We start from the raw sequence: 25054 nt of genomic DNA, 5'->3' as shown, positions 1-25054 counted from the left end.
AAATTTATTCATATTTGCACCATGATCTTTCTCAAATTTCATATCATATAGTTAGATCATGTTTAGGCTAGCAGATTCAATCGATTCAATCAATCTGCAATAGCAAGAGCAAAGATCAACGTAACATTAATAAATCTGCAATAACAAGGCCATGTTTCAGTTTTGTACAAGCAAACCCTACAATTCTACAATGAGAAGTACAATATTAGTCCAACGCAAGGCAATAATACAACTTAGATTCACAGAAGTGGGCAATAACAAATCCTGTTGGAAAAGTAGGAGGGAGGGAGGCCTTTTATGATGGTCAGTATCATTAAATCTGCAAAAGCAAGGGCAAGAGAAAGGCCTAATACAAAATATATAGTCGGCTTAAAGGAGCCAAGTCAATGGGGCGAAAATGAAATATACACAAACTACAAACTACAAACTAAAAGTAAACAAAAAAAATACTGAAAATGACATAAAATGGATGAGCCATAAAGTTCGAAAAGGGTAGATTGAGTCACATAAATTTCAACTAATCAAAATGACGGTAACAAAACAATATAAGATATTGGATAGACAATAATATAAATATATTAGCAGTTGAGTGCATATGCAGTAGCAAAGCACTATCTACTGAATCGACCCAAAATGCGTTTTACTCCTTGTACCATTACAATGAATCCGTGGTCCCTTGAACAAGTAATGCAAAGGGATGCTACAGAGGGACAGGGCAAATTGTGCAAAAATGCAAGTCACCACAAAGAACCAGTTTCAAGAAAAACATTCAAACTACAAAACTGAACACCAGTCACCTGGATGTGATCACCTACCGTTCATCTTTAGGCTGTGAATCTCAATACTAATGCTGTGATTCATGAAGCAACATTTTCCTGAAACGTAGATTACCAAGTTCATAGTACAACGTACTCAAAGTCAGTCATCATTGGCCTACAAGGTCATCTCATATATTTAACATGCACAAGAATTGACCATTGAAATTTAACTTTATTATAAGTCAAAGTATCTTTAATAACTGTGGAACAAATAAATTATCCTGTTAATTTTTATAGAACATATAAAAGAGAATTAACAGTGAAGACGCAATTGAAGCCCCGTAAGCCCCCACTCTTACTCAAGCGAAAACGCCACAAGCTTGTGGCATGGAGAGACACTTAGCATAACCATGATGTAGCATTGGCCAACTGAAAATCAGGACAGAAAAGTACTGGCATCTCAATCAATGACTCAATATCTAAGAATCAAGCAGCTGCTACCTGTTCTGTTATCTGAGGGGCTTCTGATGGTGATTGTTGTGATTCTATCCCTTCAGCAGATCCTGACAGAGGGTGCTGTGGTCCTAGGGTCTGAGAAGCTTCAGATGGTGGGTATGAAGCTGTCACGTGAGGGACTCCGGACGGCGGATGGTGTGGTACTGCTACATGGGGGGCTCCTGATGGGGGGTAATATTGTCCTGCCATTTGAGGGGGTTGAGCCGGATGGTGCTGGCTTGCTGCCATCTGTGGAGAACCTGTTGATGTTTGGTAAGTTCCTGCCATTTGATAAGGTCCAGATGGTGGCTGATAAAGTCCAGCCATTTGACGGGGTGCTGATGATGGGTGATGTTGTCCTGCCATTTGATAAGGTCCAGATGGTGGCTGATACGGTCCAGCCATTTGAGGGGGTGCTGAAGATGGGTGATGTTGTCCTGCCATTTGATAAGGTCCAGATGAGGATGGTCCAGCCATTTGAGGGGGTGCTGACGATGGGTGATGTTGTCCTGCCATTTGAGAGGGTCCTGATGGAGGCTCCTGTTGTCCTGCCATTTGAGGTGACCTCATTGGCTGGAATTGCCGAGGTCTTGCCTGTGCTGGTGTGTATCCCCACTTACTCATATTTAATACTCTCTGAATCTCCTCACCACGCCCAGCTTTTCCAAAAACCTCATTTACAAATTGCTGCAATGCTGGAGAAACACCAATGCCATACCTCACCATTTCTTCCAGTAAATCACGGCTTGGGTCAAATGCATCTTCATTGCAGAGCCCCCTAATCACAACATCATAGAAAATGGCATCTGGTTTAGGATCTTTTTCTCCCATTTTCTTCAAAATCTGTGCACAATCCATTGCCTTCCCGTTCTTAATCAATTCATCAAACACCCTGTTACCAAGACTAGCAACCACTCGCAAACCAACCTCCGCCATTCTTCTAAATATCTTAAGAGCGTCATCTATCCTCTCTACTTTCAAATATGCATCAATCAGAGTCCTATGAGTAGTAACATCCGGGGTCAACGCCTTTGAGGATAATTCAGCAAACAGTGTCTCAGCCTCTGATAACATCCCATTCTCACAATACCTAGCAATGATATTATTATACCCTGCAACATCCATAGAAAAAGGTCTCGAATTCACCTTTGTCCCCACCTTCTTAAAGGTGGCAAGCGCCTCATCAAACTTTCCAAGCCCAAAACACTCATTAACCATTATGTTAAATGTTTCCGAATTCACAGCCTGGATAGTTGGCGGGGTGTGATTATCCAACATCTGATCGAACAAAGCCCAGGCCTCCTTCTTCTTCCCATGCTTAAGCAACACCTCCAAAAGAACATTACCAGTTGCCGTGGTCATCCTAAACTGCCTATCTAGCTCGGACTTGTATGACTCCATTGCTTCCTTCTCTTTCCCCTTATTGAAAAACCAATCCATAAATGTCGCATTCACAACCCCATCGTACGCCAAACACCTATCTTTAAGCTCGTCAAAAAGCTCAACAGCCTTGTCAAAATTCTCCAAATGCAAGAATCCAGTAATCAAATTATTATACACACCAGAATCAGCGCCGAGGTTCTTATTCAACATCTCTCTCAACATGTCTACAGCCTCACCTATCCTACCGGCATCGACCAATCCTTTAGTCAAATGCCGGTATGTCACCTGCGAGGGACTAAAGGGGGCGTTTGCAAGTATATGCCGATAAACCTCGAGGCCCACATCAACCCGGCCATCATCGCAGTGAGCATTAATCAAAATATTATAAGATACAACATTTGGAACAATGTTCGATTGATTGTAGAAGAAGTGGAAGAGGGCAACAGCGTCATTGTACCTCTTGGCACGGTACATGGCAGCAACGATGGCGTTGCAGGTGAAGACGGTGGGGCGCGTATTGGAGAAGACCGAGTGGCGTGCAACGGCAGAGGCGGCGTCGAGGTCACCGGCGCGTATGAGCGACTGGACGCGGTTGTGGAGGTTGAGGCGGTGGCCCACAAGGGCCGAGGTGGTGTCAGGGAGGCGGGGCGCGTTGGGGTCACGTGGGGGAGGAGGGTGTGAGTCGCGCCGGAGGGCGTTGATCGGGGGCTCGATACGGAGGCGACGCTTGCGGCGTCGGCGCTCAGCGGCGGCTTCTTCGGCGGAGGAGAAGGCGAAGGTGCGCGTGGCGGTGGTGGTGAGATGGAGAGGAATGCTAGGGTTAGGGTTTTGGAGGGAGAGGGAGGTGAGGGATTGGGTTAGGGTTAGGGAGGGAGGGGTGGAGGGGCGGCGGAGAGAGCGGAGGAGGAGGCGGTAGAGTGACATGGCTGTGATACAGTGAGAGTGGTGGGAAATGCTTAAACCCTAGCGAATTGGAAATGAAGGTGAAGTGAAAGGAAGGAAGGCAGAGGGGTTTAGCTGGTTTTCTCTCCTGCTTTGCTTCTTGTGAGAAGGTCGTGTGTAAGTTTGTTTACGTTTGGGCCAAACAAAACTGAAAGGAAAATGAAACCTAGACTTGTTGGGTTGGGTTGAAAACTTGCCCCTAATTTATCAAATTTTTTATTTTGCTAAACCCTAAATTGATCTAATTAAAATAAACTAAAATAAAATTTTATAAAATTAGAAAACTTTTTTAAAAATTAGGAAAATACTCCAGCTCGAAATTTCATGTTTATGTGCCTTTAAATTACAACCTTAAAGAAATTTTGTAATGGGTATTGAACTCATCCATAAGACGTTCTCCAACTAAGTGGAGACAAATACCTTTATAATTATTTGTTCTTGTGTCTCATAATTATATGGAAGGACGAGATTCGTAGCATCGTCTATGACTGCTGTTTATTGGTGACCAAATTTATAATATAATTATCCGAACTATAAAGAGTCCAATTTTGCAGATCAATGGAATGGTTACTAGATATATACAAGGGAAGGTCATGTCTTAATTATCATCTCTCATCCCATCCCATGCTTCCAAAAATAAACTCACTCTTTCCAAGTTATAGCTTCCTTGATATACAGAATATAAATAATCATACCATTTGGTTTTACACCCTATTTATCTTCTTTTTTTGTTTTGTTTTTTAAGTTTTAAGGAAATCAAAAGAACAATCAATGAGGATAAACTTAAAAAGTTATAATCTTTTCTTTGTGAGCTAAATGAAATGAAATAATAAAGCAAAGTCTTGTAACCCTCTTTGGTGATGGCAATAATAAAGCAAACCTTTTAAATGAGGCTAAAATGAAATAATGGTGTGCAGAAGCCAGTAGTACAAACAAGAATACTTCTTCTATGCACAATTGGTTAAATAGTCCAACATCAATATATTTTTTACAATATCAAATCAAAAACCTTGTCAATCTAGCACAAGCTCATAGCAAAATTCATCGGATGTACAGTTTTATATGAGATGGCTACAAGATAAAGGCAGCACACAGTCACAGATACACGGGTGACAGGCAAACTTCTCCTACAAGTTTCCATTTGGCGTCTCTCCTCCACTCCTTGCTGCTCTTTTCTGTAAGTCCGCATCAAAATGTTGAAAAGCCGCATCAAGAGCCTGCACTAAAATGGTCTTAGTACCATTTGACATTCTTATTCAAATGCATTAATCCTTGCAATTAAACTGAAAATCAAAGACAGTATTGACCTGATGCATTGGACGAACGAGGAGGGAAACCTGGTGCCGGAAGTCTGATTGCTTTATCTCCTGGAAAATTTCATTTAATACATGAACCAAGTAAAATCCTCTTTTAAAAAAATCAAAGACTGATATTAATTGGGGATATAACACATGAATTACCTATATTAAAAGTATAAAAGAGAGTGAGAAAATGTGTTTTTGACCAAAATGACATTTTCTATTTTTCCTTAAAACAGAATTAAGGTGATGTTAGAATGCAAAGGTTGGAGCACTAACTGAGACTCTCTTAATAGACAAAACCATAAATAAATATACATTACACCAAGCCAGTTGTGTCTCAGTGCTATATCACAGTAAAGGAGGATTCAACTTCAATAAGAAACCAACATCTCTCTCCTCTCCAAACATTTCCATCCCTCACATCCCAATGAAGATCTTTAGTTCTGTTCACGGAAAAGCCCCAAGGAACTCTCATAAAGGTATATGGCAACTTGACCTTAACTCAGGGTGATTCTATATTAGCCATGAGGAATGGTCCGTATGGATAACCCACTAAAGAAGGCCCAAGACCACTAACTACTTGTGGGGTGAAGGAACCCTAATGCTAGTGGGCTGTTCTCAGCAGTTCTAGCTCAACATCAACAATAACCCTTTCAAGGAAGATAGATCAAAATCAGTTCATAGTTTTGAGCTTTTGTCAAGTATTTATATAAAACACAATATGGTGTTTCTTATACTTAGAAAATGCATGTGGGGGACTCAACTAGTATGTTGTTAACAAAGCTTGGAAACCAAAAGTTAGATAAAGATAAACTAGCACAAATTATACCTCTAACTGTCGATAAATTTGTGACATGGCATCCTTCAGTCTGCCTACCTGCATGAGAATTTAATGAATCCACAAATAATAATGGGTAATGATTTCCCCACTCCCATTTTGACCACTTACACTCCTTTTTCAGTTATAAAATGGAGTGTAAGCGGACAAAATTGGAGTGGGGAAATCACCACTCATAATAATAATAATAATAATAATAATAAACAGCTATGCTAATGAGTTATGATTTTCTTATTCTTATTTGAACAAACACGGCAAAATTTTCAAACACCCTTTGACCCTTCATCAACCTATTGGGTAAATAGGTTCCAGGCCAATTTTATTCAATCATAGCCCACTATATTATGTTATATTAAAATATTCAAAAGATGATTCGGGCTTGTCCTCCCCTCAAAATGAGATCTTCCATAACAAGAATCCTCCTCATAAGTCCTAAGGTCAAAATCTCAAAAATCTCTAGCAATCATTTCATTTCATAACATATCGCATAAAGGAACCCATCTTGTATAAAAACTAACCTTAGTAGATAGATACGTTGTTGTAATTGGATATGAAGACCAAAAGTGCCTCAGTAATTCTTGAATGGACATCCAGTGCTGGAATAAGAAACATATCCATAAAATCAAAATCTAAAGCCAAATTTGTCATACTTCCTCAACTCTAAGACAACAGAGGGAACACAACTAAGTTTTTCTATGCTATCTACAAAGCGGCTAGTAGTCTTCAAAAAAAATAAACAAACAAGTTGTTATTCACTCACATGCAGAAGTTCCTCTTTCGTTTTGTTTGGCAAACTGTCTAGGACACTGTCCTGAGGATTCTTCCCAAGTTGATACTTCGTACTTGAAATATTCTGGGTCAGTCCATTAAGAACCTATACCACAGAAATGGGGAGTAAAACATTCTTGCTAGTTAAGTATACACGCTTATAAATATACATATCACGTCTTGATGTGTGCTTTGTGCTTTCTAGCATATCATATATTGAAAAAGACCTGGAATGAAGATATATACCGTAATAGCAATTTCTGGTGCAACTGTGGAATTTTTCAATCCAATGCTCTTAATTTTAGATATAGCCTCCCTCAAGGAGCCATATGCTTCCTCAGTGGTCAGGCTGCATTTTTTCTGTTCAGTTCCAGTACGTGAGTCATCCAAAGTTTTAAGTGCATTAACTTGTTGCGTGTCAAAGTAGTCTCGAGGATCCTGTTTCCAGAAACACATGAAACATCTAGAGCATCAGAAGAAAATTAAAAATAAAGTATGGATCTTCTGAATGAAAACTGTTAGCCTGCAGCTAGAACGATGTCAAAGTTAACCTTAATACATAATTGAGCAACAGGATGATCGTGATGTTCTTGAAGGTCCTCTATCTCCGTCATCCGAGTAATCCTATCAAGTCTCTCCTGTTCAGCACTCTCATCAGACTCTGCAAAAACAACAGCTAAAATAAGCAAAGATGCTGTGCTCCTATCAGAAATATTGAAGGGAGGAAAATCCCAATGGATGAACCAAAGGGGGAAACATAGGACCATGCTAACCCCGTCTTGACTGCATAAGTGCCTCCGCAACAGTTCTTGGATCTTCTAAATCAACATCTGCAGTCAGGTTCACAAATCAAAGTTATCTACTAATTTACTGAAAATATAGTGACCTAAGAATCAAACTTTCATGGTTTGTTATCTACATCAGATTAAAATAAATAATTTATTCTTATGGCACATATTAATTAATGGAAGGAAAAGGAAATAGGTTCAAGAGAGAGTCTAACCGACTGTTCTTCCTTGAAGAACAACAGCGCCTTGTCGGTTAAGGTCTTGTGATAAAGTCCTCCTGTATAGCTCATTCTGCAATTCCATAACGTCCTTGCTTCCATCACGAAATATCCCATGATCCTGATTTTTAAAAACGTAGCAAATAAGACACGATAAATGAATGCAGCTTTCCTGTATCCCTAGAGACGTTACGTATTATAACGAAAAAAATTTGTGACGGATCAAAAACATAAAAGAGCATTTAGAATATGACAATGTAAAATAGAGGAAAATATGAGGAATATTCTGCAATTTACCATTTATAAGATTAGGACCCAAATGCCAAATCACCTTAAACTTTCAGATATCAGACAAACTAGATGACTGCCTTCATGAAATCTTAGAAATTACTAAAATAAAAGGCTCAAGTGTTTATAGACGACATACTGGAAGATGTGTATAATCATCTCCTTGGTCAGCTTCCATATCTAAAGTTGGATCAACCCGTCGAATCTGCAAAGAAGACATGCCGATAAGGAGAAAAACAAATGTAACAGAAACATCCCAGGTAAATCAAGATTTAGAAGGGGAAGAAAATGATTTTCTAAACAGCACCTTCCGACGAGCTTCACTTGCCAATATAGCATCCTCCTTCAAAAAAATTGCCAGTTCCTCATCCTCAGCAGCTTCTGCTGCAGCTGCAACAGCATTCCTTGTACTGTGGAGGTATTCAGCTCGGAAATATTTTGTCCAGAAGTCTTTTTCTGTCATCTGGAATAAGAAAAAAAGAAGAAGAGAAAAAGCTAGAATCATGCTTTGAGAAATGTAAGAGGGCAAATAACAGACTACCCAATTCTCTGATTATCATCCTAGCCTCCAACAAAACTAGGGACACGGAAAACTGCCTGATTATGTAAGGTTTTTGTTTCAATATCCTCACTACCTTACTGGGAACCAGAGTAAGAAATGCCTGGTGAACAGCTGGTTTCAGGGCAAAAATCTGAAAAGTAATGTAACAATTAAGCATAAGAACCAAAGAAAGTATTCCCAAGATGGATCACTAGCCCTCATACAGGGTATTTGTAAACGTCAAAATGGAAGCTTTATGTTAAAGAAAACAACGAAGTGCAAAATAAAATAACCATACCTGATATTTAATCTCTGGAGTCAAATTAAAAGTAACCTTGTTCATCTGGACATTTCCGCCAAAAGAAAAAAAAATCAGAACCACAACTAAATGAGGAAGAAAATGTTATCCATAACAAAAGGAATCCATGTTTATCAAAAAATAGTTCTAGTAAAAGCCACCAAGGAGATGCAACTCTCTACAAGGATCAAGTAACTGTTGACAAGAAGAAAACAAAGCACTCATTAATCAAGGAGAGAGAGAGAGATGTTCTACCCGGCCATCAGTCATAGGTTTGGTGTCCAATATCATTGAACTTCTGAAACCAACCCGTTGCTTTGACTTTGTACGACTATCTCCATCAAGCAACTTCTGCAAAATTGAAAGAGTAGAAATGTAACTACATCACACTACACACTTTCGGCTAAAAATAGTTTCCATTGTAAGCATAGCCCCAGAGAGGGGGGAAAGATCCTACACTATGTGTACACTTAGAGTTCAAATACGAAATTAAACACAGAACTTGTACAAACATAGATGTCTGCAATAAACTATCTAACCTTCCTAGTTGCCCAGAACTCAGATTCCGTCAAGACACCACTGATTACAAATTGCATATGAAGTTTCTGCAATTCACTGAGAAGAATAAAATTTAGTGATATAAAAACAGGAAGTATAAACACAGATTACGTCAGTTCTACACTGAGAATGCTACACCCAGAAGCAAACAATCTAGTAACAGGAATTATCAAGTTACACCAGTTCTCAAACACAAATTAGAAGCGTTTTGGTGGACAATTACTGCCTAAATTTCCACCTAGAAAGCAAATGCAAACAAAAATAAAAAATGCACACAATACTGAGTTGTTCATGCGGGTACAGGAGACTACAGTTACCTGTCTTCTTGTAATAGCTTCATACGGAGCTGCATTTCTGCAGTACTGAGTTGTTCATCAGGCAATGTGACTCCAGATTTCTCAGAAGTCGTTTTCGCAGCAGAAGTAGGTTTTGGAGCAGAAGAAGCTTTTGCCGCCTCTCCGGACTTAGCAAGGGCATTGCCTATTCAAAGGCACCAAATAACACAGAGTAAATAATTAACCGATACAGCAACCAAGACAGAACAGTCAAATGTTAATATATATATATATATATAAGTGCAGTGTCATAAGCTTCAAAGGAAATCAGTGAAAATGGAAAGAGCAAAGATTGGCAATGAATGGCATGTAGATAACAGAAAAGGTGAGGGCATTAATACATTCCTTGCACATCTAAAAATAGAATTTGCATGGAAATTTCTCAAAATTCAACTAAAAAGCATAAGTCAGAGTATACATCAGCAGAATGGTAGATTTGCAGACAATATAGAGCTAAAGAAAAATGTGAAACTGAGAATTTGGACACAATCAATCTAGACTTCAATTACATGTTCTGGATGTGATTGTTACCTACAAAATCTCGGCATACATGAAGATCGTGAAAACTTCCAAACTCAAAAATGTAACTTCTATCCTGGGGAATCACAGAATAAATTTTTGTCAATGAAGAAAAAAGGAACTGCATTAGACTAGCCCTAAATTAGTGGGAGGTCAAATCATAGGTTACAACTAGAAGAAAACCTTGTCACTGAGATTAAGCCAAGGTGGTTTATCTGTTCCCTCCTTAGTGTTTTTGTGACCTGAAAATTCAAAATAAAACGCAATATAAAAAAATTATAACTCATATAACTAGCATGATATGTAGAGAAATTGAATGATGGGATGTTAAAATGAGTAAGATTTTTTTTTTTAAAAGGAAGGAAAAAGAGTACCTGTAATGTGTTTAAACTCCACATCGAACTTCGCGGCAGACGAGGGATCGTTTGGCCTGAACACAAACTTGTTCTCTGTCTGCACAGGCCAATGTATGTTCAAAAACAAAATTAAACAAACAAAATGATTCCATACATCACCAAGAATGAGAGACAGTGCACTTTTAACAATTACCCAAACTAGCATTTGGTAGAATTTGGTAGAATACAATGTTTAAAACAATGATGAAACTTAAGACTAATTAAATTTGTATTTTTTGAAAAAGAAAAAAAAAAGCAATACAAGGGATGAGAAAAAGTGAAGAATTAAGTAATTGAGTACCAAAGTTAAAACGCCGGGAGTCCCAGGATCTTTGATTTTAGACTTGTAACTAGCACGCTTCACCACTTGCCTACACGACATCTTCTTCGCGATCGTTTCTTTAACAGAAATTAAATTTCACAAAAACCAAAAGAAATTCAAATCAATCAAATTTGTAAAAATCCTCAGATATGGAGTTAGGGTATTTGACGCAAAGCAATGATGTGAAGGTGAGGTGGTTTAGGGTTTTGGGTTGTTATTACAGTTACGGGACCGAGGGAGAGGCTGTCTCTCTCTCTCTCTCTCTCTCTCTCTCTCTCAAGCTCCTTCTATCAGAGTACTCTGTGCATGTGAGTGCGCGTCTTTCTCCTCCTATGAAAGGAAGGGAGCTCTATTAGTTGAACCCATTTATTTGCTAAACATACCCCGCATTGTTTTTTAATTATGAAAAATAGCTTATTTATTTATTTATGAGGATGAAAATATCTAATTTGGGAATGGCTCGTGAGTTTATTTTTTAATATAAGCAATAGTCAAAACTTTAAGGGCTCGTTTGGTACACTGGATTGGCTTGGACTGGCTTGGACTAAATTTAGTACCATGTTTGTTTTATCTAATCCTAGTCTTAGATGGGATTGCTAATACCGGGCCCACCAAAAACACCTCCTTAGGAGGGGACTACTAATCCCATGTGAAAAGGGAGGATTAGCTAGTCCCAATGCTCACCAATGTATAAAATGCATATATTATATTGTAAAATTAATAACATATATTATTATTATTAAATATACTATAATGTACATATATATATATATATACATAAATATATAATATATGTATATATGTATATATATACATACACATATATATGTATATATATACATACACATATATGTATATATATACATACACATATATACATAAATAATATATATATATAATATACATATACATATATACATGTATATTATTATTATAATATACCCATATACACATATACATATTAATATTATAATAATAGCATACGTGTATATATGTAATATATATTATATATTATAATACATATATATATATATATATATATGTATATGTATATATATATATATATACATGTATATACATATATGTGTATATATATTATACCCATGTATGTATTATAGTATACATATACACACATATATACACATATACATTATATATGTATTATATATATTGTAATATACATATATACATGTATATACATGTATATATATATATATATGTATTATACCCATGTATATATTATAATATACATATATACACCTATATACACATATATTATATATGTATAATGTATGTATATACATGGGTATTATACCCATGTATATATTATAATATACATATATACACCTATATACACATATATATTATATATGTATAATGTATGTATATATATATATAATATACATAATATATATATATATGTATTTTATAATATATATACATGTATATATATATATATATATACACATACATATGTTTATATTATTTATAATATACATACATATATACATGTATATACACATACATGTCACATATATTATAAAATACATATGTACACATACATAATATATGTATTTATACATATATACATATACATAGATAGTTTTGAAAAAATAAAAAAATCTAGTCCTAGTCCAAGCGTACACCAAACGCAGGATAAGTGTTATCCAACTTAGACCAAGCCAAACCAAGCCAAGACAGTCCCTAAGTATAGTCCATGCCAAGACAGTCCTGTGTACCAAACGAGCCCTAAGGGACAAGAGCAGGGTTTCTCACACACTTTACCACTACAAAAATGTAATTAGGTTTGAACTTGATACCACTTAAGTCAATGAACTTTTTAACTTATCCCTCATGAGTTATGTATTTTAGTTTTCAACTCAATTTTAATTACTATAAGTATTTTAATTTGACCACATGTCGTCACTTTTAAATTTTCTATTAATTTTAAGGGTAATTTATAAATTTTACACCACAACTTTAGAGCTCATTTGGTATCTTACTAAAAAAATTGAACTTAAAAATGATGATTATTTTTAAGGGTAATTACAGTTTTGATCACTGAGGTTAGGATTAAATTTAATTTTAGTCACCGAATTTTTAATTTTTCAATTTTGGTTATCACACTTTGCATCATTAGCAAATTAAGTCACATTTAATTGCACTTACTAAGTGCGTGCAAGAGCAAAATCGTACTTCCCCTATTTAAATCATTAATAAATAAAATGAAATTAAAAAGTTTATAAAAAATATATATATGCAACCCAGTTACCATCCTCGTTTCTCCCATCCCATCCACCATCCCTATCCCCAAAAAATGCCCTCATCCTTCCTCCTTTCTCCCTCTTTCTACAACCATCGCACCATCATCCATAACCACCCAAACCCATCACCAGCCATACCCACCCACACCCCCAATCCACCAAGCAAGTATCCAATTAAATTTTTGTTTCTTTTGTAGCTAGCTATAGGATCTACCACAAACAAAATTAAAATAATTTGTGAATTCATTCACACTCATCCTTCGTTTTTTTTTTCTCTGTCACAAATAAGGAACCATAAATTGGGAGAGAAATTAATTGAAATGGGAATAATACACACACACACACACATATATATATATATATATATATATATATTTATAAAAGTTTTTTTATTTTGAGGGACCCGGAGAACTGGGTGGATGAGGACTCCATAAAGTGGCGGCCGATGGAGGAGTAAGAGTGGAGATGGGAGATCTGGTGGGGGACCACGACGCAAGGCTAAGAGTCGGTCTTAGTGTGCATTATGTGGGGTTTGTTTGGGTCGTTGTCTTCAATTGCATTATGTGGGGTATGTTTGTAGAGAAAAAGCTGGGTTAGAGCATTTCCACCCATTTGCCATGGTAAAAGGTAAAGGGAGGCAAAGGTTGATACTATTCACATGAATAGTGCTTGCTCTAGCAATTTTTTTGTTGGTTTTCCACTCATTGTTATGGCAACTCAAGAGCAACCACTATTCACATGAGATATGAGGAGAGGAATTTGTATAGAGTGTTGGTGTGGGAGGTGAAGAATATGGCAAGCTATTTATAAAACAAAAAATTTCTGAAAATTTTGGTATTTTTTCAATTTTTTTTATTTAAATTTCGTTGCTGATGTCATCAATAATGTCACATGTCACACCCCAGATCAGCTCCGCCATAGCACGATATTGTATGCTTTGGGCTCCCCTCTCTGCCATCACGGTTTTGTTTCTAGGAAATCACGAGCAACTTCCTAGTGGGTCACTCATCCTGAGATTGTTCTAGCCCCAACTCGCTTAACTTCGGACCAGTGAGCTCCCAAAAGGCCTCGTGCTAAATGGAGGCGGGTACATATAAGGCACATCACCCTCTCTCCGTTGGTCGATGTGGGATGTTACAATCCACCCCCCTTAGAGGCCCTACGTCCTCGTCGGCATACTCGCTCAACACAGCAAAGTGGCTCTGATACCAAATTGTCACACCCCGGATCGACTTCGCCGTAGCACAATATTGTTTGCTTTGGGCCCCCCTTTTTGCCCTCATGATTTTGTTTCTGGGAACTCACGAACAACTTCTCAGTGGGTCACCCATCCTGGGATTGCTCTAGTCTCAACTCATTTAACTTTAGAGTTCCCATGACTCCGAAGGTAGTGAGCTCCCAAAAGGCCTCTTGCTAGATGGAAGCGGGTATGTACATATAAGACACATCACCTCCTCTCCATTGGTCGATGTGGGATGTTACATCACAACCCTTAAAGCAACAACTCAAGCTGCTTTTGCCTTCGGGCTTGACAGGGTTTGTGGAGCCCACGCCTTGCTTGGGCTGTTTTGTACTGTTGAAAACTGTTTCTTGGGCCTCGCCCCCCGCCGGGTTGGGGGAGTCGCTGGAACTGCTCTTAGGGGTGAAAGGACAATATTACCCCTACATCCACGCACAATGTGCGTCTTAACTGATGGAAAGTGTGATGATGAAAATCAGAAAATTGAAAGTTTGGTGACCCTAACCTCAGTAACCAAAATGTAATTTACCCTTTTTTATTTGTTTTGGGACTGAGAATTGTTTCAGTCAGAGGGAGCAGAAGTGAGATGGAGTGGGTTGAAAACAGAGCAGCTATGAATTTGTAGGGCATAATTTGAAATTGAAATTGAGGTGAAGAAAAAAACAGAGCTCTTCGTCATCAGCTATGAATTTGTTGAATAGCAGCAGCGGCAACAAAAGAAGAGAGCTTGGCTTTCTCATTCTCTACGCAGCTGCTTTCTACGCCTTCATCATTCATCGATCCCTTCAGCTCTCTCGCGGTACCCAAGCCCAAACCATTTCCTCTGTTTTTTCCTTCTTTTTTTTTTTTTTTTTTTTTTTTTTTTCCTTTTTACGGTAATTAATTGAAATGCAAATGCAATTTTCTCATATGCAGATCATTATCTTAAACTCTTTGGTTTGCGTCCTGGATGGTTGTTGCCTCATCGCCTCAATGTATGTTCCTTCACTCCTCACCTTTCGTCTTCTTCGTTTTTCATTCAATTTCGTTTTTTTTTCTTTTTCTAGATTGTATTTCCTTTAAAAAATAACGCAGGAGATAGTCAAGAAAGATATCATAGCGTGTCAATTGAATGAATATTCTATCTTCCATTTCCAAGTATATATATACATATATACTTTCTATAGTAACTTATTTATGGGCTGTAAATTAATGACCGGAATGGTTCAGTTTTTAGGTTCTTCATCAGCTAAATTGGAAATTGTTCAATTATCCACATTTTCGTTTCAGTTTTATTTATGGAACTGAGATTTTTTATTTATTTTATTTTTTCACATTTTAGATGACTAAACGACTTCGTATTTTGATGATTCTTTTGCAAGGGTAGCTGAACATATGAGGCTCATGTTTTTTTATTTTTTATTAATCATGTATAAGTTCTTCTTTAGTTTTGATTCCAAGTAGGGCATGATTAATTATTTTAGGTTGTAGAGTTGGGTTTTAGGGATTAAAGTTTAGCTCTTAGGTTCTGAGCTGGCTGAACCATGACTTTAATCCGAAGGGCCAGAGGTACAGTTGCATTGTATCTGAAGATATATTTGTATATGTACAGGTGTATATATGTAAATTTGACTCTTTCTTAATTATCATAGAAAAGCATGATTTGGAAAGGCATTCTGGGATTGGAGCTAATTAACGGTTGGCAAGGTGGGATGTTAAGTGGATTGAGGACAAATTCTACTGATAACATTCTTACACTACCTTTTATTTCCTGCTCTACATCCTCTCCCAGGGCAAACCACTTTTAGTCTATTTCAATCCCATTTAACTTTACGAGTTCAACAATTATTTTCCTGCATTACCTTCTTTGGCTTGTAATAGGTTGGCAATTTCATTATTAGATAGACCTTTTCTAGATATGATTCTTGTTCATGTGTTGTATTATTTCAGTATCACTGTGTGCATAATATGAATGCACTGAATGCTCACAGAATTATAAAATCTGTATTTGTCTGATATACCCCCTTTCTTTTTTCTGCTTAGGATGTTTCTGATGCACAATGGAGAAACTTTCAAGGAAATTTACCCGTTCTTACCATTGTTTTCACACTTTTTACGTTGATCGCTAATTTATTGAGGACAAGCTTTCACTTAAAAGCGAGAGGGATGTCCATTATTTGGATTTTGATATCTTTCACATACCTATCATATCTGCATGGAGCCTGGTATGTGTTACATTCATAATAATACTTGGATTTTATACTCTGTCTAAGGAGGCTGCAGTTCTCTGACTTTCGTTGTTTCTGCAAGCATCATATTTATCCTCTCAATCGCTTCAGTGAATTTTCTTTTAGTAAAGGTTAGTTGCATTCAAGATACATAATGTAATGCATTTTTCTGTTATCACTGTTATCATTAGTCTTTTTCTGTTTACAGTTATATTGCATTATTTTTCTTCAGTTAAGTTGTTTTCTGAAATATACAAGTTCCACATGAACCTTAGTGTGTGCGTATGTGTTATGATCACATAAAGAACACTGCTCAGGTGTCAAAACAATGTGATTTCATGTGAAGAGTTAGCCAACATTTGTAGGCTTTAAGAATGTCTAAACTTTCACGTCTTGCTGACTTAGCAGTTGATATTCTTGTTCATTTTATACCACTCTTTGTGCTTCGAGGAGCTAAAACTTCTGAAAATTTGAAATATAATACTTCGATGGTGAGATCGTAATCTGTTTTATTCTCCTTTTTTTAATAAATATTTGAATTACTCAAACTTGGTTCTAATTTAACACAGTGGAAAAATATACATTGGGGATTTAGTTCTGACTTCTATTTTATTATTTGTTCCGTATTACATTCCAAATTTTAAATGGTTACTTGTTTTCTGTACAATTGCAATTCATTACTTGTAAAATCTGATGGGAATAAGGCTTCTAGAAAAAGGTACAGAATGACTGTAAGCTCTTGTAATGGTTGTGAACCTTTTGCATGCGAAATTTAAGGTGCTGGGTACTTTTGACAGTCAAGAGTTGATGTATAAGTTAGTTTTTGTTTTTATAATTTGGTTTTATGTGAGTGAAAATTGTGTCTTTGCATGCTTTATAAAAATAAAAAAAATTATTTCCTACATCTTATGATCACCAAAGAAAATAATATACAATCTGAAAATTTGAGTCCGTTCATAGAGTTCATGTTGTTTCTTTCATCATCATAGCTGTGCTGTACTGTTTTTTATTCTTGCCATATGTTTACTATACTTTTGTTTCTGCAGATATTTGCACGAACAAAGTACTTCTCTTTTGTATTTTGGATTTTCAACATATTCTTTCTTCTGTGCAATCGTGTTTATGAAGGATATTCATTTTCCATGATTGGGTGAGTTTTGTTGGCTAGGCTATTAAGCCCTTCTTTGGGTAGTTAAATTATTAGGCAATAAATTCTGATATATCTGCTTACTGGTCTGTTTATCATTGTACATAGGCAACGGTGGGCATATTTGGATAACTTTCGGGGCACCTTTAGATGGCACATTTGCTTTAACTTTGGTAATTTTCTTTCCTTGTGATTTATTTTTTTTGTTGGATTCCTAATGATTTTTTTTGAGAATTTAATTCCAATTATCTTACTTTCATTATTGTGGTTTTAATATATCATATTCTACCTACTCTTCCATATCATGTGCATACAATTGGTCGTCAAACACATATGCGTAAATATGTAGACGCATACATGCATCATAACAATGACCCAGATGGGGTTACCAATATCAACTTTCCTCAATACCGTATAAGAGTTCTTATGAGCCATTACTTTCCTCAATTTCAAAGATAATGGTTTTGCTAACATCTTATATACAGAACTAACTATTTAATTCATCTAAATTCCACGGCTCTCCACAACAGAACTTTCCTGGGGACAATTAAATATAGATATAGTTGGTAAATGCATTAGCAATCTATTTATTGAAAATTCCATGAAAGTAATTCATCAAATCCTTCACTAATACAAACTCACAACACAAAGTTCAGACTGATGAACGTTTAGAGTAATTTGGGGCTCCTCTCAGTGACAGCTTTTTTGGTTCGAATGAAGGTGAAAAGTGGCTGCTTGGAGCAGACCCACAATGCCACAGCTTTAAGCTTTGTGGATGATAGGGCAAGGGTGTGTAAGCCTTGTTATATGAGAACTGAATTGGTGGATTTATGGGTCTTAAAATTTGAGTCGTTTCATGAGCTATGGCTGTAAATGGTGTTTATGAGTCCTTTCATCTGAGTGGTGGTGTAAAATTTTGATTATGGTGACACTTATTAGTTGACGGGTGGCTTAAGGTTAGAGGTGGGCTGTGGAGTTTTTATTGTGAAGATGACTAATTGATGGTGGAAGTGCATGGTTTTGTTTGTGACCATGGTGGCCCACAATGTGTTGGCAGTGACCATGGCGGCCCATGATGGAGCTAGGTGTGGTGTTGGGAGATGTGTTTATTTTTAAACTTTTCATTGCTTTTTTATTTAATGGTGGATTTACATATCAGTAATTTTGATCTTGATTTCTTGTGCTAGTCACATGGTCATTGTCTTTTGTAAGGAAAATGAAATAGATTGACACAACTCTTCTGTTTTAGACTGAACATTGATTAAATTAAAAGTACATGGGGGCAAAGCAGAACTGACTTCAAAGTTTAGAGGGTAATTAGTACCACCCCTTAAAGTCACAATAAGATGAAACTAAAAAAATTCTTAAAAGTCACATTACTGAAATTAGAAAATGCGAAATCAAAAGTTCACTGCACCTATATACTTATTTCAGTAAACGCATGAACAAAAGTAAAAGTAAAATTTTTCAGTTGAGACACATAGAGGATGGAAGTTAAAAGTAAAAAGGAGATGGATTCACGGGGCACACCGGGCATGCTTTTATATGTTTTTTTATTTTTATTTTTAACTCTGGCTGTTTGTGACAGTTGTTTTGCGCATGATAAGCTTTGGCTATGATTACCATTGGGCACATCGAGATTCTCGTTTTGACCATAAGGTAATTTTTTTCCTTTTGAGGTCTGATCTCTCCCTTCTCTTTCCCGCCCAACTCCTCTGATTTTTCATTACCTTGTCTACATGGAAGCCGATTTTACAAACCTTTCAAACTTCTGGTAGTGGTGGTGGTGTAGGATAATAGTAAGGGAAAGGATGAAAAGAGAGAACAGGACTCTTGCCTTTGGTATCATGCAGTAGGTGTATTGGACTCACTCCCAACGAAATTCAAACAATTCCAGCATCACAACTAATTTACTATGCAATGCTAAAAGACACAATTCATGACACCTAATCATGTGGCATAAAGAGACTCAAACATTGAATATAAGACTCCAAAACAATGAACCTAAATACATGTGTAATTAATACATTAAATCTTTGCAGGAGATAATTTATTCCTCGTTTGAACAAAACCATTTAGGCCTCCTTACATAAGTCAAATGGGTTTAGTTTAGAGACCATTCTCCAGCCCGCCATGGTCTGAAGAATAATCAGCATATGTTACTTACTGCTCTAGAACCTTAAGTATTTTTTTCTTCAGATTTTTCTGTGGATGAGAGTCAGGAGTGGTTATTGATTTTGCATTATTCAACCCTGCCCGGTTTTAATGTCCTTGCTCTGCAGGTTGCTTTAATGGTGCATGATAACCTTTTCATTGGCTTTGAATTTGATATGTCGTTAGTTTTCTGCGCTCATACTCAACAGTGTAATTTTATGTTTTGTTGTCCTTCACGAGCTTGCCAATTATTTAATCTAGTATTATCTGGAAATCCTCAAATCAATTCATGTTTATTCATGCATGCAGATTATTGTCAAGGAATACTTTGTGCCTTAAAGATTTACTTAGTGGTGATACTTATTTTGGTCTTGCAATTGCAGAAACACATTCAACGCTGCGATATTTGTAAATCAGGGAAAACTTGTTACCAAAGTTTACAGGTTAGCTTACACTATCCACCAAGTGTGAGTCCAGTATTATTGTAGTTGATGGATCCTGAAACTAACTTCCATCTGAATGAATTTCTCCATATGCTCATAAACGTGCTTGTTTTACTCAGGAGAGAGGTGTCCAGAATGACAAATTTTCCTTTATGACTTACCTTTCTTATTTGGTATATGCACCACTTTATCTCGCTGGGCCGATTGTAAGCTTCAATGCATTTGCCTCACAGGTCTGTCACTTTCAATATAGATACTGTCCTGTTCTCTTCCTTGTGCATTAGTGTTCTATTTGTATGATTAGTCTTTCATTGATGAACTACTGAAATGAATGATAATTATCACAGACTTTCCCGTTTGAGAAACATTCTTTGGTTGCCTAGGTGTTTTTCTAGAGATAAAGACTATGGTGATATTCAGATGCTTAAAAATACAAGTATAAAGTTTGAAACACCTGCCTTCATGGTACAAACTTCGAATGAAATTAGCTACAATAATGATATTGTTTAGTGTCTTTGTTTCTTATAAAAAAAATGATATTGTTTGGTTGAAGACTTCTGATATACCGTAACTGTTGCTGAAGCAATACATTGACTGTTGTTCCTGTAGTTTGGAATTTTTCCTACATATGCGATTTTTTCAAACTAACTCAAAGAGTTGGTCATTTCCGGATTATCAAGTGCACTGGATCTCTGTTTCCATCCATTGGATATGCTAGTCCTTCCTGTATGTTACTGTGGAGTTTCATCAATTATCTTTATTGCAATGTTCTTCCAGTTGGATGTTCCTCAAAATAACTTATCAGCAAGAGACATTGCTTGTTATGGTTTGCGCTGGGTATTCAGTCTTCTTCTGATGGAACTAATGACACATCTTTTTTATTACAATGCGTTTGCAATCAGGTGAGTGTCTTTATAGTTAAAGATACACCATATATGGTGTGTGTGCGTGTGTCCGTGCATGCATGTGTGTATATGCATGTTCTATCTTTTGAATCATTTTTTAACAATTTTTTCTTCTTCTGTACCTATTAGTGGCATGTGGAAAGAGTTACATCCTATGGATGTGTTTATTATTGGATATGGGGTAAGAGATGGTCCTTACATTATCAAGGTTTTTCATGATTAGAGTTTTAATATCTCAAGTTTTCATATTATATGAATGGAAATACATTGTGAAGCTAAATTACGTATTACTAATTTAAGGTGGACCATTTACTTTTGGAAAATGCAAAGGACACACCATAGACAATGTTTGCATGGACAGTGCTGAATAATTTATTTCTATTTGTGAGATCTGTTATACAAAATGCTGAATAAATATATCTTTAAATAGAAAATTTTCATAAGTTTCTTTGGATTGAGAGTTAGTCAAAAGCTATTGGTGATTAATGCTTTAAAAAATCCTCAAATGGTTATTTGTGAAAAGGAGTCGGTACTATTAATATTAAAAACTAACTTGTGATCTTTACAGTCCTCATGGATATGATGTAACAATTTCTTATGTAAGTATTTCCAAGTTTCTCACCATACTCAGATACTATGCAGTCTGCAACAAAATGAAGTTTAAGGGGTTGGGTTATCTCGATGTTATATTTCATTTTGTGAACTTTTGTGAGTGAAAAAGTATTTCAAATGGCTTTTCTTTATGGGTCTTTTAGTAGTTTTCCCTTTTACTTTGTTTCAATTTCCATCCTCGTTGTTGGGTGGTTTCATTTATTTATTTCAGCTCAGGTCAAGGTTATTTACTTTCATATGATTGTGCAGGTTTTAATCTTCATGTGGCTAAAGTTTTTTCTGATATGGCGCTATTTCCGGTTCTGGTCACTGGTGGGTATATGTAAATGAAGTTTTATTTATTTTCTTCTGAAATTTGGCCTTTTCTCTGGGTGCTGTCTACTATACGTTGTTCTATCTGTAATTTGTGTGCATAATGATTTAACAAGCTTTAAGTATTAATGTTGCTATACAGTGGGAAAGTGATTTTGTTTTTCTTTCCAATTACTGCAGATATGTGGCATTGAGGTCCCTGAGAATATGCCAAGGTGTATAAATAATTGTTACAACCTGGAAACCTTTTGGAAGAACTGGCATGCTTCCTACAACAAATGGCTTGTGAGGTGGAACTTTCAACCTGTTATGCTTTGAATTTCTCTTGTAATCCTGTTTCTAACTCCGACATGTTTGTTTCGGAAATGACAACAATAGGTATTTGTACATTCCTCTTGGGGGCACTCGGAGGAAGCTTCTCAATGTGTGGGTTGTATTCACATTTGTTGCCATTTGGCATGATCTAGAGTGGTACTTCTAGCTGCTGTTGACCTTTTCTTCTTGATTACATCTTACTTTCCTGTCAAATGGGAGCAGAGCCTTGTTGAAATTTGTGCCTTACTCTAACTTATTTTCTGTCATTGGCATTAGGAAGCTTCTTTCCTGGGCATGGCTGACGTGCTTATTCTTTATTCCAGAAATGATATTAAAATCAGCAGTAAATGCATTTCAGGTGACCTCTTTCTTTCTATTTTACGGCTTAATTTAGTGAGGATGACCATTCCAATTTTTCCACCTCTCAGATAGCCAAATACGAACTGTTGTTTCTTAGGGGTATTCAGTGCCAAAGAATATTTAGCTATACCCCCTGAACAGGGACAGAACTTTTTAAAAGGAATGGGCTGAGCATATAGACTGGGGCAGTGGTTGTAGTAGGCTATGGGTTTTGGCCTTTGAATATTTGGGCTGGGTTAGCACAACCAGTATGGTGACTGGCTCTGTGCCTGCCCCTGAACTTTGCCATGTGTCCCACTTTGGTCCCTGTTTCTTTTTGTGCCAAATTGCCCCTTGAACTACAATTTTCTTTTGGTTTATATTTTGAGTTGTATTCTTGTCAGGTTGAGAGTACTCATGGGGAGTTTGTTGTTCGCGAACTAAGTGCAGTTGCTGGTGCTATCACTATCACTTGTCTCATGGTCTGTATTCTATATTTAATTAAGGCATATACCATTCAGAAATAGTTATGTTCCACTTGATGATCATACTGACTTTTGAAATTTGTGTGTTTAATACGACGTTTTCCTGGATCGGTAAAATAATACTAGATGATTAAATTCTCAGTACCACATGAACATTCAAAATTCTTAATGAGCCAAAATGAAGTAGTATTAAGGACCTTTTTCCGATGGTTCTTATGAAACAATACTTGTCTAAATTTAAATTTTTAGGAGTCTTTTCCTTCACTCGTTATGTTGATCAGAGGGCATGCTTTATATTTATTTGTAACATGTTTGTGCATCTAACTGATTTCAGTGAGAATCCAATGCCCGGAAAACCTAAGGTACTTAGCACTTCCAAGTAATTTGGGTTACATTCAGTTGCCAAACTGATAATAATGAACCACTGACGTGTTGCAAAAATGGAATGACCTTATGTGTTAACAAGAATGAGTAAATGCTATCATGATACAGACATCCAATTAAAATGCTAATCCTTTTGCTTTATTAACGCTTCTGCATCCAATATTTTTATTAAAGCCAATGTTTATGTAGGTAGCAAACCTTGTTGGTTTTGTTATTGGACCATCTGGCATTAGTTGGTTGATTTCTCAATTCCTTAACAGAGAAGGTATGTTGAAATTTTATATCCTTAAGTTCCCTGTTATCCTTACAAATGCTGCTGCTGGGGTGCTAATGATTTTCTTTGTACAGGACTACCTGTTCTGGCTGGCATGCTTTTGACGTTTTATGTAGGGACAAAGGTAATGCCATAATGATCTAGTTATATCTCTAAGAGTAGATTTATTTATAGAGACACCCTGTGGGGTTTATTTTTCCATGAAATTTATACACCTTGTGCTTTTAATCAAGAGGAGAACTGGTGAAATCTATTTGACAATCATGGCCTTACACAGGTTGTATTTTTGCGCAAAAGTAATTTAAATCTTTTTGAAATATTAGGAGATCTAACGCTTGATGAAAAATTAAAGAATTTTTTGAGGTGGATAATACATAAAATTGTTATTTTCTAGTAACTTTGACGGTTTCTTGAATACTAATGCCTAAATATAATGGAGCAAAGCACATGGTAGTTTAGTCGTAGGAGTTCAGATCTCTGCTTACGTATTCTGATATTTTTCTTGTATAAAAAATTAGGTTGTTTCAGGCTTTCTTTCAATTATCTTCCTCATAAAATCTTTAAACACAAACTATTTAATTTTAGACCGAAATGACACCATTTTGGGCACAAGCATAATATGAGCAACAAAAACATAAGCAGTGAATCGTTTTTCCTTTTCTTTTTTTCTTTTGGTTATAACAGCGGGTGTGTGCCTGCCATTTCTATGATTGGTCTAAAGTTGGATTGTCTTGCAGCTTATGTTCCACATCCGTGATGCAAAGCAAAGTAGCAGATAAATTGGCTCGATGTAATCGGCCCCAATGGCTAAAGGCTGGTATTGAAACCAACGTCCATCCGAAGTTCCAAATTGGAGACGGGTTTGCCGATATTATAATAGAAGGTTTGTCGGTTCACGCTGAGGACATTTTAGTTCACTACTGAGATCTTACACAAGTATGCATACTGGTGGACAAAATTAACCATACATCATTCCACTTTCTTCAGTTGTACAGAATTAGGAAAGAAATATACTTTTGTTAAGGTAGAGAAGCTAATTCCAATGTACAACTTTGATAATTTGTCAAATTTCTGCACTATACTGTACCCATACTTTCTGCCAAAAGTTTTGATTCCCATACTCTAGTAAGCACTTTGGACCATTGGAATCCAGAATGTGATTTGTAATTTTCTTGTTAATTATATTTTTTTGGATTCGTTTTTTCTCTTTTCACTTTCGGTCTTTC

General features: G+C 36.4%; 3 protein-coding genes across 7 annotated transcripts; 1 reads left to right on the top strand and 2 right to left on the bottom strand.

Moving 5' to 3' along the window:
• Nucleotides 1-479: 479 nt before the first annotated feature.
• On the bottom strand, nt 480-3747 carry GRP23 (glutamine-rich protein 23). 3 transcript variants are annotated; one of them, XM_021968880.2, is made up of 3 exons: nt 1260-3747; nt 816-875; nt 480-700 (listed from the first exon to the last, which is right to left on the bottom strand). In XM_021968880.2, the coding sequence occupies exons 1-2, from the start codon at nt 3558-3560 to the stop codon at nt 858-860; spliced, it is 2319 nt and encodes a 772-aa protein (XP_021824572.2). In that variant the 5' UTR covers nt 3561-3747; the 3' UTR covers nt 480-700; nt 816-857. The 3 variants fall into 3 exon arrangements, with proteins under 3 accessions (XP_021824572.2, XP_088102534.1, XP_021824570.2); XM_088246408.1 differs by having other exon boundaries at nt 480-875; nt 1260-1570; nt 1628-3747; XM_021968878.2 differs by having other exon boundaries at nt 480-875.
• A 701-nt stretch (nt 3748-4448) lies between these two features.
• Nucleotides 4449-11117, bottom strand: LOC110765766 (general transcription and DNA repair factor IIH subunit TFB1-3-like). Of its 3 annotated transcripts, none has more exons than XM_088247503.1 (21): nt 10975-11117; nt 10727-10824; nt 10405-10483; nt 10214-10272; nt 10043-10106; nt 9494-9656; nt 9158-9233; nt 8874-8969; nt 8619-8663; nt 8415-8471; nt 8087-8242; nt 7919-7984; nt 7489-7612; nt 7259-7315; nt 7037-7146; nt 6732-6923; nt 6478-6591; nt 6236-6313; nt 5709-5756; nt 4886-4945; nt 4449-4795 (listed from the first exon to the last, which is right to left on the bottom strand). In XM_088247503.1, the coding sequence occupies exons 2-21, from the start codon at nt 10805-10807 to the stop codon at nt 4706-4708; spliced, it is 1815 nt and encodes a 604-aa protein (XP_088103629.1). In that variant the 5' UTR covers nt 10808-10824; nt 10975-11117; the 3' UTR covers nt 4449-4705. The 3 variants fall into 3 exon arrangements, with proteins under 3 accessions (XP_088103629.1, XP_088103628.1, XP_021824687.1); XM_088247502.1 differs by having other exon boundaries at nt 10969-11110; XM_021968995.2 differs by having other exon boundaries at nt 10727-11093.
• Nucleotides 11118-14724: 3607 nt separating this feature from the next.
• LOC110765698 (MBOAT (membrane bound O-acyl transferase) family protein) lies at nt 14725-25041 on the top strand. The gene is made up of 19 exons (XM_021968905.2): nt 14725-15050; nt 15167-15225; nt 16274-16455; nt 16541-16589; nt 17505-17608; nt 17714-17778; nt 19194-19264; nt 20143-20202; nt 20322-20435; nt 20980-21104; nt 21237-21288; nt 21969-22031; nt 22212-22321; nt 22410-22502; nt 22623-22704; nt 23090-23167; nt 23744-23819; nt 23903-23952; nt 24566-25041. Exons 1-19 carry the CDS (start codon nt 14936-14938, stop codon nt 24605-24607), a joined length of 1590 nt encoding a protein of 529 aa, XP_021824597.2. The 5' UTR covers nt 14725-14935; the 3' UTR covers nt 24608-25041.
• Nucleotides 25042-25054: the final 13 nt, after the last annotated feature.

The sequence above is a fragment of the Prunus avium genome, chromosome 1 (assembly GCF_965620075.1).
Source record: "Prunus avium chromosome 1, drPruAviu1.hap1.1, whole genome shotgun sequence".
Lineage (NCBI taxonomy): Eukaryota > Viridiplantae > Streptophyta > Magnoliopsida > Rosales > Rosaceae > Prunus > Prunus avium.
This window is presented reverse-complemented; position numbering and strand designations above follow the sequence as displayed.